This window comes from Triticum urartu, chromosome 2 (assembly GCF_003073215.2).
Source record: "Triticum urartu cultivar G1812 chromosome 2, Tu2.1, whole genome shotgun sequence".
Taxonomy (NCBI): domain Eukaryota; kingdom Viridiplantae; phylum Streptophyta; class Magnoliopsida; order Poales; family Poaceae; genus Triticum; species Triticum urartu.
Window position 1 is genome coordinate 59,941,392 of NC_053023.1, and position 15,334 is coordinate 59,956,725.

The 15,334-nt window shown below is 44.8% G+C and overlaps 1 protein-coding gene across 1 annotated transcript; it reads left to right on the forward strand.

Moving 5' to 3' along the window:
- The first annotated feature begins 6,338 nt into the window (after nt 1-6,338).
- LOC125541015 (heavy metal-associated isoprenylated plant protein 35-like) lies at nt 6,339-8,047 on the forward strand. The gene is made up of 3 exons (XM_048704516.1): nt 6,339-6,550; nt 6,682-6,757; nt 6,900-8,047. The coding sequence occupies exons 1-3, from the start codon at nt 6,515-6,517 to the stop codon at nt 7,802-7,804; spliced, it is 1,017 nt and encodes a 338-aa protein (XP_048560473.1). The 5' UTR covers nt 6,339-6,514; the 3' UTR covers nt 7,805-8,047.
- Nucleotides 8,048-15,334: the final 7,287 nt, after the last annotated feature.

Genomic DNA, 15,334 nt, shown 5'->3' on the forward strand with positions numbered 1-15,334 from the left:
AATAGTTGTTGTATGCAATTTTTTGTTGTGTCTGTTACTCTAAATGTCTTTGAGATATCTTGGTATTGGAGATGAAGGTCTAACATGTAACAATACAAGTTCTAACAAGAGACAACATATTGAGATAGTTGAATCAAATGTCGAAAGTAGCATTGAATGAGAAATTTCATGAACATAAATGATAAATGCCTTATGGGTACTAATTATTTTGTTTTTTGCGCAAGCAAGAGAGTGTGTTAATTAATAATTGCATTGCAGGTTTAAAGACATATACGTCAACTATTAAACATGAGCCAGGTTATAATGTAAGTATGAAAAGTGCTGACACAGATGATGGCAGATTTAATACATCAAGTATGTCATTCGTACAAAAGGATATTAACAAATTTGATTTAAACTTGTTGAAAGTGCAAGTAATCAACCAGAAGGGGGTGAATGGGACATTTTTAACAAATTCTTCGAAGGAACCTATTCTTTGAAGAAACACACACTAAGCAAATAGAAGAAAGATTGGTGAGAAGTAAAGCTACACTAAGCATGTAATCGCTAGAGTGGTGAAGTCATTAGAATGGAAGTAAACTAGCATTCAAGGTAGATGAACAAATAAACTAGATGCTCATATAGCCAGACTGAAGACCAACATAACATGTGAGAAACAAAAGAAAAATGAAAGTCTCCGGACAATGTCTTCGAGCCAGGGACAAAGTCTTTAGCATGTAATTATAGAATGTAAAAGGGTGTGGAAATGAAACCAAAGAGCTTGATGAAGATAGTGGATTTGTTTGATCAGTTTAAATTGTTGTGAAGGCTCTACGTCTGGTTGAAGAGGTTGAGATTTAACTCAGAAGACAAAGTCTTCAACTTATTCTCCTTGACTTAAGATCACTTACAGTTCGCCCAATCACTCGTGGTAAGTCTTCAAGGTAGACTACCAAAACCTTCACATACCCCATTTCATAATTGACTCTTGGATGCTCAAATGCGATGCCTAAATGTCTAAAAGATCACAATCTTCAAAGGTAATAGGTCTACGGTTCACATAGACCAAATTTCTCAGTGATGGTCAATCACTCTAGCTCTAGGCATTTAGGATATTTTTCATATTCTTCGGAGGCTAGGTTGCTCTAGATGACACTTGTCACGCAATAACTCAAAGCAGCCAACAAACAACTGATGGTCGGGGCGGCTATTCATAATTGGGGCACAACCGAGGGGAAAAGACCAATAGGCCCTTCCGATTTGACCATTGTCATGATAATATCCACGTGACAGTTGGCACTAGCTCAGCAACGGTTGGAACTGTTTGAACTCTCAATTTCCCCACGGTATGAGAACTGCATCGGTGATTTCCTAACCCCTCAGTGATGGCATAATCAACAACGCCTCGAAGAACTTTGTACCTGATGCTGAAGAAAATGAACTGCACTGCAAGAGATTTCCAAAGTCTTCACTCAAAGATATAGGATAGTTCGAGCATCACTTCAAAGATACGTTTATGGATCACCTAGATCCCTGATGGTGTTTCCTATGACAAAAAAAAAGAAAAAGAACTACTCCCTATGATTCAAAATAAGTGTCGTAGTTATGAACTAAGATTGGTTCAACTTCAGATTCAAGTCTGCGACACTTATTATGACTCAGATAGAGCAGTAAAAGACAAAGTCTTCACGTTCTAATTCCCCGCGCAATTTTTTCAAGGGCGCATCAATTTCTTCAATGTATTCCATACATTTTAAGGGTCATCTTTGACGATTAAACCAAATCTTCAGGGACTATCTCCTGTGTACACTCACAAACACATTAGTCCCTTGAACATTTTATCATCAATACTTCAAAACCACAAAGGGGATACTAGATGCACTTACACTTATACAAGAAGGTCAAGCGTTATTATAAACATATAGAAACTACTGAAGGTGGAGATATTGATTTTGGTGATTTCTCTGATTTGATATTGCCCGGAGACAAGTGATTTCTATGAAGTGAAATGTAATTTAATGTTGATATAATGAGGTCAAATATGTCAACAAAGATAGAACAGAAAATCTTGAGAAATGCATTTTACATGCTGGAAAAGAAGAATTTGACTGGTACATCATATTTTACTTTATGAATGCTGAATTAAGCGTTTGATAAAACATTATGAGTCAAGGTATGTGAAAGTGTATGGAAACGATATAGAAGAGAAACTCATCGGCACAAAGGTTATGGATCATGAGGTACATACTGCATTTGTGTGAAGGCTAAGCAAAATGGATAGCGTACCTATAAAGATGAGAATGGATTTTGACTTGGACAACATATTGAGCTACAAACCAATTTGAATTTCTGAATCGGGAAGAATATAGAATGACTTCAATCTTTCTGCCCTATTGCATGCATGTGCACATGGAGAGAAGGTTGGAGAATCATTTTTATGTCCCGATAACTTCTGTGTAGACACCATACAAAGTTACCTATCACATGTGTGATAACATACACAGCCTAGGTGTGACATTTTTCCAAAAAAATCGTCGAAACGTACCAACATGAGATCTAATTACGTGAGCCTTGTCGTGACAAATTTATTGGTGAATATTTTGAATTGGACCAACGGTTTAAGCTAGAAAAGATTACGAAATTTCTAAATGGAGAGAATATAGTACTACAATGAATAAGGCGAGCATGCTTCCCAAAGTCCAACTTTGAACTTAATTAGATGAATAGTTTTATTGTGAGTTAAAATTTATACCAAAACTTCTTTTCATTACAAATTTAACAGTATATTTTTATCACATATAATCCACATTTGGTTGGTCTAATTTATTATCAAACTTCAATTTTCGGGATATGTGCACACCTTATCCATTGGAATGGAGGGGTATGATGACGGCTTTCAGTCCTATATATAGTGCATGCATGCTTGTGCATGTGAGGAGAAGATTGGAAGAACCATCTCTTATGTCCAATAAAATTACGTGTAAACTACTTAATAACTTACCAACACAGGCGTGGTGATGTGGAAACTTTTACCCAAAAAATTCATCGTAACATACTCCCTCCTTCTATCTATATAGGGCCTAATGCATTTTTCAAGACGGCCTTTGACTATTGACAACATTAATAGTACTCCCTCCGTCCCAGTTCGCAAGGCAAAATCCCAAAAACTATTTGTCCCAAAATCTTCCACTCCCTAGACACATTTGTATTCGATTTGGCACTAGTAGTCCATCAATGTTTGCATGCAAAAGCTGATCCACTCCTTTTTCACCGTGGGAAACCACTCCACTAAATATGCATGCACCACAACACTTACTCCTCTTCCCACGCTGCATGCACCACAATTCTAATGCATGTTGGAGTACTTTCTCTCATCTTCCTCTTCCACAATGCAGTGTGAAACTGGCGCTAGACTGGGCTGTTCGTCTACGTAAGTCCATGGCTATATAAAGAAATCTGGGCGCTGCTTTCATTTGAGTTTGGAACGAAATCCTTGCGCGCGGAATCAAATCTCTGGTTTAGGAAAGAAATTTGGGCGCGATAGCAAAATTTAAGGGGAAAATATCACGCCAAAGGAGGAAGGAGCGCGCGAGGCGGAAACAGCGCGCAGGGCAGAGGAAAATATCGCGCCAAATCAATTAAAGACTAGAAAATAAAGTTCTTTTCACTTTCCAAATTAATTGCAGCGCGATGGTTAACGTTTTTACGTGGAAAATCAGAGCCAATGGAAATTCACCTTGGGCCAAGAATTTGAAAACTTTGCCTTGCGAACTGGGACGGAGGGAGTACATGACATGCATAATGTGAAAATTATATCATTGAAATCTCCTTTCACATACGAATTTGACGACATGCTTTGTGTAAGTTGCATGTCATATATTGTTGCTCTAACATTTGGTCAAAGTTAGCCTCGAAAAATGCATTAGACTCTATATAGATGGAAGGAGGGAGTACCAATATAGGCTCTACTTTTGAAGGTTCGTCACCGTTGATTTAGTGGTGAAATGGATTTTCAACCGGACCAATAGTTTGAGCTATAAGATATTTTTAAATTTTCTAAATGTGAAGAGTCTAGGATAATATTATCATTCTTTTGTCTTCTTACACTAATATATGGGGAATAGTCGCGAACTCCCATCGAACGATTTCATTTACCATGGGGAGCAGCTCTCAACAAGTGTTTCGCCCCCGTTCCCTCGTTCATTTGCCGGGGGGAGGCACAGCGAACCCCGATTAGCCTAGAAGCCCAGTTAACTATTTTTTAATGCATTGAACAAAACAAATACACACTTTTCTTATAAAAAAATAGGGCAAAATATAAATTCATAAAAATGCCATGTTGAAAAATACAAAAAAAATGCCACTATACTTTTCAAAACCGTCACTTCTCTAATTTACAAGCTTACAACGATATGATTTTTAAAAATGTGTCGCGTTATCTACAATTTTTTTATGAAAATTATCATGGAGAATTTTCTGTGTGCAAAAAATGTCATGTTATTGGAAAACTTTTCTTCCTTTATGTTTGCCATGGACCAAAAAGAAAATGCCCTTGTGTAATTTTTTGTTTTATTGGGTCTACTACACAATAATTCATAAAAATGGCATGTCAATGAAAATAAAATAAATTTACCATGCCAATAAACAAATAAATTTCCATCCTCTTAATTTGAAAATTAATATCCTCAAAAAAATTCATGCAAACAATAGTAAAAATGCCACCTTCTTAATAATAAACTACCATCCTATTAATGATAAAGCTGCCATCCTCTTAATAAATAAAATCTCATGTTATCAATAATAAAAATGCCGTGGTCTTAATAGTAAAATTTTCATAATCTTAATAGTAAAAATGCCATGGTCTTAATAGTAAAATTGTCATAATCTTAGTACTAAAAATGCCATTGTCTTAATAATAGTAAAAAATTCCTAATCTTAATAATATATTAATTATTAAAATATCATTCCCTTAATAATATATTTCCATGTGAGAAAGTAGAAAAGTAATTCCAAAATTGCCATGAATAAGTGCTACAATTACCCAAAGCTTGCCGTGGAGCATGACAAAAAGACCTAATTTGTTTTCCATTGTTTTGAAACACACAAAAAAAAAACCACTACAGCTGAGTGGTAATCGAGCCCCGCCCATTGCACCCGAGCTAGCGAGTTTGAACCCCTCCCCGCGCATCTTGGTCGTGAATTTTTTGGAGAGAAAAAAATTGAACGTTTGCCATTAAACGTGTATAGCGAACGGCTCTAGCTGACCTATTATGTCACGTCGGGCTTGCGCCAAGATCCGCAACGCGCGGGGAATGTGTTCACTGGAATGGGCTCCCTGGCTGACGTCCGGCAGATATCATTTCTATTTTTTTGCATGCATGTAGAGGTAGGAGGAATTCACGGATGAAAAGAAATGTGTTGGGTTCTAACAATGAAAACATAACGTTCTCCCGTTAGTCCACTCCATTTAAAAAACACTCTTACTCCATCATGGAACCCGTTTGATGGAATTTTGGTTTAGCCAGTAATCTCAAAGCTACTCTTGGACTAGTAGACAACTGATCTGCATGCGGACACACCAAAGTTTTACGAACATACTACCTGTAGTGCTATTTGATCTGCGGATAAGAACAAGAACAAAGCAGCTCCTCCGGGAACGAGACGTCGCGTATCCGCGTAGACGATTGTACAACGAGAGCTAAGCCCTAGGTCGAGAAGGCGCACCTAACTAACCCTACTTGGAGAAATTGATGGAACGCCTCGTCAGATCAGGTTTCCAAAAGCCAGCCAGCAAGCCTATTACTCGTACTCCATGAATCAAGCAGCAGAAGCAGCAGCACTGAAAGGAACCCTGGTTATTACTCAGCTGCACGTCCATGATGCTGCATTATGATTTGAATGCTGCCGCTGCTAGGTTGTTGCCGGCTAATCTAACGACCCGTCCAACTCCTCCTCACCAAACCCTGCAGCCGGATTAGTTATGAGCGGCGTCTGCATTCTTCTGGATCTGGAGGCAAACGAGATCACATCACGTCGGTGTGGCCTTGCGCAATTGAGGATCCTTATCGAGAGATCACTAGACGCGATCCTCACAAGATATTTGGAGGCAGTGCGAGTGAAAATCCATCATGGATTCATCATGGATCCATCATGGAGGGGTTGTCCAATGATGTGGCGGCGTTGTGGTTCTCATGTCACCGTCGCCGCCAGACGCCACGCCAGCCCGGGGCCTCGCGCGGTGGTGGTTCGGTTCGGCCTCGGCGTGGCACCGGTGGGCGCGGGCCCGCGGGTCAGCGGCGGCGGGCTCGGCCCACTGAGCTCCTACGCTTGCTCGTTCACCGTTATAAAAGTCTAGCTGCCTAGTGGAGCAAAGGCCCCTTCTTTCCCTCCGTTGCCATTCTCACTCCAGAAGCTGCTACTGCCCGGGCCAGCCGCCGCCACTGAGAGTGAGCTGATCTCGGCTGCCCCAGCTCCTCCACTCTCGAAGCTACCCTGCCTCAGTCTCTGTAGCTTAGCTACCTTTCTCCTCTTTTCCATGGCGTCAGGGGAGGCAGAGCCGCTGCAGTACACGGTGAGCCATTCCAAAACAGCTTCACCGTCTTCTTCCTCTTCCTCTTCTTCTTCTTCTTCTTCTTCTTGTTGTGGCGAGGCAGTTTTGCTGACATTGTGTTTGGGCTTTGCTGCTGCTGGTGCTGCTTGCAGACCACCGTGCTGCGGGTGTCCATCCACTGCGAGGGGTGCAAGAAGAAGGTGAAGAAGGTGCTCCACAGCATCGAAGGTACCAACTCATGAGTCCGCTTCGGTTAATTGATTGAACTTTCATTCTCGTGCAAGTTCATTCTTCTTGCAACGACGATTAATTGGTGTGGAATACTTTCTGTTTCTTTGTTTGTGGTTTTGATTAATCGAATGTGTATCAGGCGTGTACAAGGTGACGATCGACGCGACGCAGCACAAGGTGACGGTCACCGGCAGCGTGGCCGCCGACGCGCTCGTCAGACGGCTGCTCAAGTCCGGCAAGCACGCCGCGCTCTGGCCGGTGCCGGCGCCGGCGCCGCCCGCCACAGAGGCCAAGAAGCCTGAGGAGGCCCCGTCTGCCGGGAAGGGCGGCAAGGGCGCGGAGAAGGCGGACGCCAAGCCCAAAAAGGTGGCCGACGAGGCAGAGCCGGAGAGCTCGGAGAAGCCAGACAAGGACGAACGTTCAGAGAAGAAACCAGAGAAAGCAGCGGCGAAGAAACCCAAGGACGAGGCCAAGGAGGAGGGAGAGGATCCTGAGAAGAAGGAGAAGGGCTCGCCGGAGCCGCCAGCCAAAGAAGCGGCGGCCGCCGACGAGGCCCCGGAGGCGGGGGGCAAGAAGGGGAAGAAGAAGAAGAACAAGCAGCAGAAGGAGGTCGGCGACGGGGACGCCGCTACGGAGAAGCCGCCTCCGCCGCAGCAGCAGCAGCAGCAACAGCAGCCAAAGACAAAGCAGCCACAGCCGCAGCAGGCGATGCCCCCCGTGCCGGCGCCGGGGCCGGGACCAGAGCGCGCGCACGGCCACGGCGGCCCGTTCCCGTACTACGCGCCGCAGCCGGTGATGAGCTACAACATGGCGCAGCCGAGCGCGAGCGTGTCGTACTACGCGCCCACGCCGGTGGCGTCCATGCAGCCAATGCCGCCTCCGCCGCCGTACGGCGGGTACTCGCCTTACCCGCCGATGATGATGCCGCCGCCGCCGCCGCCGGAGTACATGTACGGCCCGCCGGGCATGCGGTCGTCCCCGCCGCAGGAGCCGTACAACAACATGTTCAACGAGGAGAACCCCAGTTCCTGTAGCGTCATGTGACGCCGCCGCCGCGCCGCCGCCGGCACGGGATCGAGTCTGTAGTTAAAAGTGGGGGATGGGGTGGGGGAGGCTTCGTAATAGAAGCTGAGGTTTGTCTAGGCTGAGTGGAGTACGTACCCTCTTAATTAGGTGGTCAAAGCTCTTATTGACCACACTTTTTTTCTCTCTTCAAATTTTCGACTTGATTAGCTCGTCATGTAGCGACATGAGTATTTTATTTCACTAATATGCTTATTTTTGCTACTAGCTTGTTTCAATAATTTCCAATTTGGTACTATCCCTTTTGAGAAAATAGTCTATTCTGTCTCGCATGAATTTGGTACTGAATTGATTCGAATCATGTCTACAAAAATAACCTCGGAAGCAGAGAATCCACAAATTTGTGTACGAATTCATTTGAACTCATGCCTACAAGATAACATACATATGATGCACAAAATAGCAACAAATCTGTGCATAAACTGGGCAGTTCCTGCGGTATCTGAATTTGGTAGGGTGGTGCTTACATCTTTTGAGAAGCCGATCTTGTGATGATTCTGGTAAACACAGTGATGTCTAGTTCAAATGTGACAGTCCTAGGTCAGTGAAGTGGGGCCACTTCACTTGATCACTTTGGCAAAGAAGGGGCCTTTGGCCAGGCTAATTAAGCTGGCAGGCATGTTGGCTCACAGGCTTTTTGTAATTTTCCTGCTGTGATTATTGTCCTGCAAACTAAAGTATGGGTTTGATGGAGTTGTCACATGCTGTACTACTAATGCAATGATGATTCTTGGATTGCTTTGTGGTGGTACTCTACTCTCTTTGATTGATTAGGGGAGTGCTCCGTAATGATGGAGCCCTGGTGGTGGCAGTGGTCAAATCAGGAGGGACAAAGAGCCGTTTAAATTATTAGTGCTACTGCCTGCCAGTCCTCCCAATCCCATTGTTAAGTAGGTTAAACCACTGGCATCAACTTGTTTATTTGTTAATCAGGTGCACTGTGTGCGTCGCACCATGTACGCGGAAATGTTAGAATACATATGCAGATAACTACATATCTCTTTTGACATCCGAATCCCAATCCTGCGTGACATTCGGCTTTTTTGTTTTCAAAGTTTTTTCGTAAACTTTTCTATAGATTGTGAAAGAATTGGAATTCATATAAAGTTTCCCTATATTATTTGTTTGATTCATAATAATTATTTGTCTTTCTATGTACTATAGGATTCAATAGGCATGACATAATTCAATCATACATTCAAACAACCGATAAACAAAAAATTCTAAAGAATTAGGACCAGTCAATTTATTTTATGAAAATACTTTGATTAAAATGATCTCTTAGATAACATATGCTTTGACAAGAACTTGTCAGTACCCGAGGTGTATATTAGGAGGACCCTTATTGGGGGGGGGGGGGGGGGGGGACATGAGACTAAACAATGAAAAAGACACTATCAAGTGGACTTTGACAAAAAAAATGGTATATACTCTGTTAAATGCTACTCCCCCCGTTCCAAAATAAGTGAGTCAACTTTGTACTAACTTTACAAAGTTAGTACAAAGTTGACTCACTTATTTTGGAACGGAGGGAGTACCACGGAAATTGATTGAAAAAGACATTAGATACCCATGCAGCTTTATGTGGAAAACAAAAAATCCACATGGAATGAAGATTTTCATGTGGTTAGTTCTTAGAAACAATATCCTAACCAAAAACACTTGATTAGATGAGGATGGATTGGTAGAAGGGCTTGCCCTTTCTCTGGTTTAGATGAAAAACATTTGTTCATGAAATGGTCCTTGGCTTGGATGTTGTGAAATATTTTAAAATGTGCTTTCAGTTTGATTTACACTCTTGACAATACTACTTGGTTGAATAATTTTAGAGCTGCTGAAAAACATCTTATGTTTACTGGAGTGTCTATGGTCTTTTGGACTATTTGGAAAATAAGAAATAGTACCATATTTGACAATGCAAAAATTACTGACCCTTCTGTCTCTCTCAATATGATTGCTAGATGGCTTAATGATTGGATTATTTCGCAAAAGAGCAGGAAAATCAAGAAAAGTTGAAGTGGGAGGTAAAAATGCTTGAGCAGACATCAAGTGAAGTGTTTCGTGCACTCTAGGGATGGCATTTTGGTGTGCTCAGGATAGAATGAGAATATGTGGAAGTGCAAAGATGATGAAGGAAGCTACTTTGGCGGATATTCAATTTGGTGTCCATGCTCATCTGCACCCAGTGAACAGAAAATTCAGAACAAATACTAAAAAAATTAAAAACTTCTGAAAAACTATTAGCCAAAAGATGTTCCAGTGCTTGATGTCCGTGTCAAATTTCAGCTTGTTCGAACATCTGAGGAGCTCGTGAAAAAAAATTCGATCAAAACAGTACATGAACAGTAAGCTTTTTTACAACCCGAAATTTAGTTTTTTTTCCTAAGAGCTACTGAAATGTTCAAACTCGAAATTTGGCACGGACTTCATACACATGAGCATCTAGCATCACATAAAAAATCAGAGTTTTTTTTATTTTTGTTTACTATTTTAAACGAATGCACCTGAGAGCCAAAACGCCACGTCCCCTTTTTCTACTCTGCCGCTGTTGTCTGCTCCTGTAGACCTGTACCAAACCTATAATAGGTGAACATGTGCACTCTGTTTCTGCTCCTCGCTCTATATGTAGTCAAGAAGTGGAAAACCTCCCTTTTGTTAGCATAAGCAACCTAAAAGCACTGGTTCTCATCGTCTTAGGTGCCTGCTGATGGTGCGCTGAAGCCCTGGTGGATCTTTAGTTAATCGTCAATCAGCTTGATATATCAAGGTGTTGTAGGTCATTTATAGCATATATGTTGCTTCTATTTTCTGTTTAGTAGATGTAGAACATTGTGGTTTCTGTTAAATGAAATCGAAGGGGGAGCCTTTTTATATATAAAAGGGGTCTCTTTGTAATAAATATAGAGAAACCGATGGCATGATTAAAACTAGTTTTACTTTCTTTCAAAAGAAAGGTCTAACCTCAGAGATTGAATCTACCGGTGTACACTACTATAATATAATTAACAAGGCCAAAGTAATCAACAAATAGAGACATTAGGTAGACAACAATGACAAGATGTAAATTGCACTATCTCGCAACAATGCTTGCAATAAGGGAGAACACACCCGCACTGGCATCATCACATCCAACATAAGACTGTCAGGACAAAGGATTTTCGTCCTGGATGTTGGGTTTAACCAATCAAGTCCACAAAATTAGCATAGAGACAACACATTCAACAAGATAAGGATGAAAGTTCATCTTTGCTGGGAGCATGGGACCGACCAACAAAACTGAGATCATTTTTTTTTGGAAGATCAGATCACTTATTTTCATCCTAGATATGACACGATGTTACTATCACCATCTTGATGATGGATCTTTTGAGAGTTATATCATCAAATAATCTACATAAACCACCATGGTGTCCACCTGAGATAGTCACAAAGTAGGCCTATCAAAACTCCTCATGCTGATGCCCCACCACATGCGCAAATCATAGACGGGCACCATTAATAGTCCTCTGTTTCACAGGACGGGTCTCCACTTCTCGCTGAACGGGAGGTGGCAACACTATGAACCACACGGGGATCCAAATAAAGTTGTGGGCACGCAATTGACACACTTGCAGAGCGCCTATGGCACACCGCCACACTCCTACCATGTGGCCACGCATGACCGAGACAACCACTAAACCAGCAGCCTCTAAATAGTAGTGGCGTGTCGCCATCATCGGAGGCAATGTTAGGGAGCGACGTGGTCAGAAGATTGGACGAGTCATCTCCCGCCTAAGACGACCGTCGCAACCACGTGGCTATCGAACCTCCAATCTAGCATGACCCATACTCGTCGAGTCAGATTCACGAACCCATGGTGAAGTTGTGCCCGCCGCCACACCCTCCCGGAGGAAGCCACTGAGGCACCAACAAAACCACGATGGCTTGTAGCGCCTGCCTAGCCACAATTGAAAAACCACCCGATAGGCATGAATAAGGGCCCCGCCGCCGTCGACCGGGCAGGCTTCCTGGTAGTGCACCGGCAGCGGCGGTGAGGGGAGGAGGCTCGCACTCAATACACGACCCGAGCTGCCCTGGAGCGACACGGGTGCCGATCCCATTTTTCTCTTTTGAAAAAACATGTGAAAAGAAGGTAGACAAAATCCAATGCATGTGGATGTATCGGCGCTGAAATTTAAGAGTTTGATCAAATAGATCCCAACGCGGTACGAAAGGCACATTTTTTTTCGAAACGGAGGCAAAAGATTTGCCCCATATATTAAATAAGGAGAAGATAGAGTTGTTACAAGAGCCAAACACACGGCATGACAATTATTCTTGCAATATAATGTCCCCTAGCTTTCTAGCACCAGCAGTGACCCACAGCTTTGCCTCGTCGAGGACCATTTGAAGAAGGATGGTCGGTGGAGCACTCTTGTGGCGGAAGACTCTGGCATTCCTCTCGTTCCAAACGGACCAGGAGACGAGCATAGTGAGAGAGGACATTGCTCGTCTATTGGGATTCTGCAAGTCGGTTCGCTTCTCCCACCACTCCTTCACCGAGCCAGCAAGATGCCAAGTGGTGGTGTCCATGTGCACAAGTCCCAACTTGTCAATGAGCATCCTCCAAAGCCTAATAGTGTAGCGACACTTGAAGAAAAGATGGACGCCAGACTCTTGCTCCCTTTTGCAAAGTTGACAAAGGCCGCAGTTGGGCCAGCCGCGCCTGGCCAACCTGTCTGCAGTCCAAATCCGGTCTTGTAGAGCCAGCCACGAGAAGAATTTAACTTTGGGTGGAGCCCAAGCTTTCCACACCATGAAATCCATAGGGGAGAGAATCAACCCAAGGAATTGAGCCTTGTAGGCAGAGGATGCCGAGTAAATCCCGTCGCTGGAGTGCTTCCAGGTGATATCATCCTCGGCATGCTCGTCAAGGTGGACCTCATTCACGAGCATCCAAAGAGAGAAGAACTCGTGAACGTGGGCAGCGGTGACGGGCGTGTCAATCTTGACCTTCAGTATCCATGCATTCCCTTTAAGGGCCTCACGCACCTTCCAATTCTTTCTCCTGGAGGCACCGAAGATTAGCGGGGCAATGTCCTTGGGTTTGCGCCCAAGCAGCCAGGGAGAGTCCCAAAAAGGCGTTTTGGCACCATTTCCAACAGTAATCGTGGTTGACGCATAGAAAAAATTCAGGTCCTCCTCTGAGCATGGGTTACCAAGCCCCACCCAAAGCTTGTTGGGCTCCTTCCATTCAAACCATGGCCATCTTAGTCTCAAGGCACGGGCGAACTTGTCAGTGTTTAGCACCCCAAGGCCACCATACTCGCGAGGACGACATACCACCTCCCAGTTGACCTTGCATTTGGCACCCGTCGTCTTATCCGAGCCAGACCACAGAAACGCTCGCTCAATCTTGTTGAGGTTTCGTAAAGTGCTCGGCGGCACAACGAGAGGCGTGATGGAGTACACCGCTTGGGAGGAGACAACCGACTTGACCAGAGTCGTACGACCGATGGTGGTAATGTTTTGGCCCTCCCAAGTGACCAACTTTCCAGCCGCTTTGTCTTCAAGATATTGGAAATCCACTTTCCTAAGCTGCCAGACCGAGAGTAGGAGGCCCAAATATTTCACAGGGAAAGAAGCTCTTGCTGCCGGCATGCCATGAAGGATATGGTCCAAGTCAAGGTGGTTGCAGCGAATGGGCACAACAGAACTTTTGTGAAAGTTGGTGTGGAGGCCCGTGACCTCGCCAAAACTCCTTAAGATAGCAGAGAAGTTCTCGATGTCCCTCTTGATCGGAGCCAGGAAAACAGCTGCATCATCCGCATACAAAGAAGTTCGCACCATGGTACCACGACCACGAAGCTTGCGGAGAAGGCCTCGGTGTGTTGCAAGATCAAGGATTCGACAAAGCGGGTCAATCGCGAGGACAAATAGGAGCGGCGAGATTGGGTCCCCTTGCCGAAGCCCTTGGCCATGCCTGATGGGAGGGCCTGGAATCCCGTTGAGAAGGATGCATGAGGAAGCCGAGGAGAGCAACGCAGCAATCCAGTCCCTGAATTTGCTTGGGAAGCCCAAGCGCTGCAAGAGGTCCAGAATGTATTCCCATTTGACGGAGTCAAAAGCCTTTCTAATGTCAAGCTTGAAGAGGAGGGCAGGGGTCTTGCACTTGTGGAGCCGACGAGCCATGTTCCGCACGTACATAAAGTTGTCGTGGATACTCCTCTTTTTGATGAAGGCACTCTGAGCATTGGAGACGAGGCCATCCATGCGAGGAGCAAGCCGCAAGGAGAGGACCTTGGCGATGATTTTGGCGATAGCATGGATGAGACTAATAGGCCTGTAGTCAGCTATCTCCTCTACACCATCCTTCTTCGGCAAAAGCACAACATTGGCAGAGTTCACCCATTGTAGGTTGGCAGTGTGAAGAGAGTCGAAGTTTTGGATGACCCTCATGATGTCAGGTTTAATGAACCTCCAACATTTCTTGAAGAATAATCCGGTGAAGCCGTCTGTGTTGGGGAACGTAGCATAAATTCAAAATTTTCCTACGTGTCACCAAGATCTATCTATGGAGTCATCTAGCAACGAGGGAGGAGTGGATCTACATACCCTTGTAGATCGCGCGCGGAAGCGTTCAAGAGAACGGGGTTGATGGAGTCGTACTCGTCGTGATCCAAATCACCGATGATCCTAGCGCCGAACGGACGGCACCTCCGCGTTCAACACACGTACGGAGCAGCGACGTCTCCTCCTTCTTGATCCAGCAAGGGGGAAGGAGAGGTTGATGGAGATCCAGCAGCACGACGGCGTGGTGGTGGAAGTAGCGGGATTCCAACAGGGCTTCGCCAAGCGCTGCGGGAGGAGGGAGATGTGTCATGGGAGGGAGAGGGAGGCGCCAGGGCTTAGGTGCGGCTGCCCTCCCTTTTCCCCACTATATATAGGGCCAAGGGAGAGGGGGGCGCAGCCTTGGCCCTTCCTCCAAGGAAGGGTGCGGCCAGGGAGGAGTCCCTCCTCCCCAAGGCACCTAGGAGGTGCCTTCCCCTTTTAGGACTCTTCCTTTCCCTTATCCCTTGGCGCATGGGCCTCTTGGGGCTGGTGCCCTTGGCCCATATAGGCCAAGGCGCACACCCCTACAGCCCATGTGGCCCCCCGGGGCAGGTGGACCCCCGGACCTCTTTCGGCACTCCCGGTACAATACCGATAATGCGTGAAACTTTTCCGACGACCAAAACAAGACTTCCCATATATAAATCTTTACCTCCGGAACTCCTCGTGACGTCCGGGATCTCATCCGGGACTCCGAACAACTTTCGGGTTACCGCATACTAATATTTCTATAACCCTAGCGTCACCGAACCTTAAGTGTGTAGACCCTACGGGTTCGGGAGACATGCAGACATGACCGAGATGACTCTCCGTCAATAACCAACAGCGGGATCTGGATACCCATGTTGGCTCCCACATGTTTCACGATAATCTCATCGGATGAACCACGATGTCAAGGAC

Excerpts from the sequence above, each read along its gene's own strand:
- LOC125541015 (XM_048704516.1), top strand. The coding sequence starts at position 6,515 with ATGGCGTCAGGGGAGGCAGAGCCGCTGCAGTACACG. Across the intron at positions 6,551-6,681 it reads CAGAGCCGCTGCAGTACACG|ACCACCGTGCTGCGGGTGTC; the intron begins GTGAGCCATTCC and ends TGCTGCTTGCAG. Across the intron at positions 6,758-6,899 it reads GGTGCTCCACAGCATCGAAG|GCGTGTACAAGGTGACGATC; the intron begins GTACCAACTCAT and ends AATGTGTATCAG.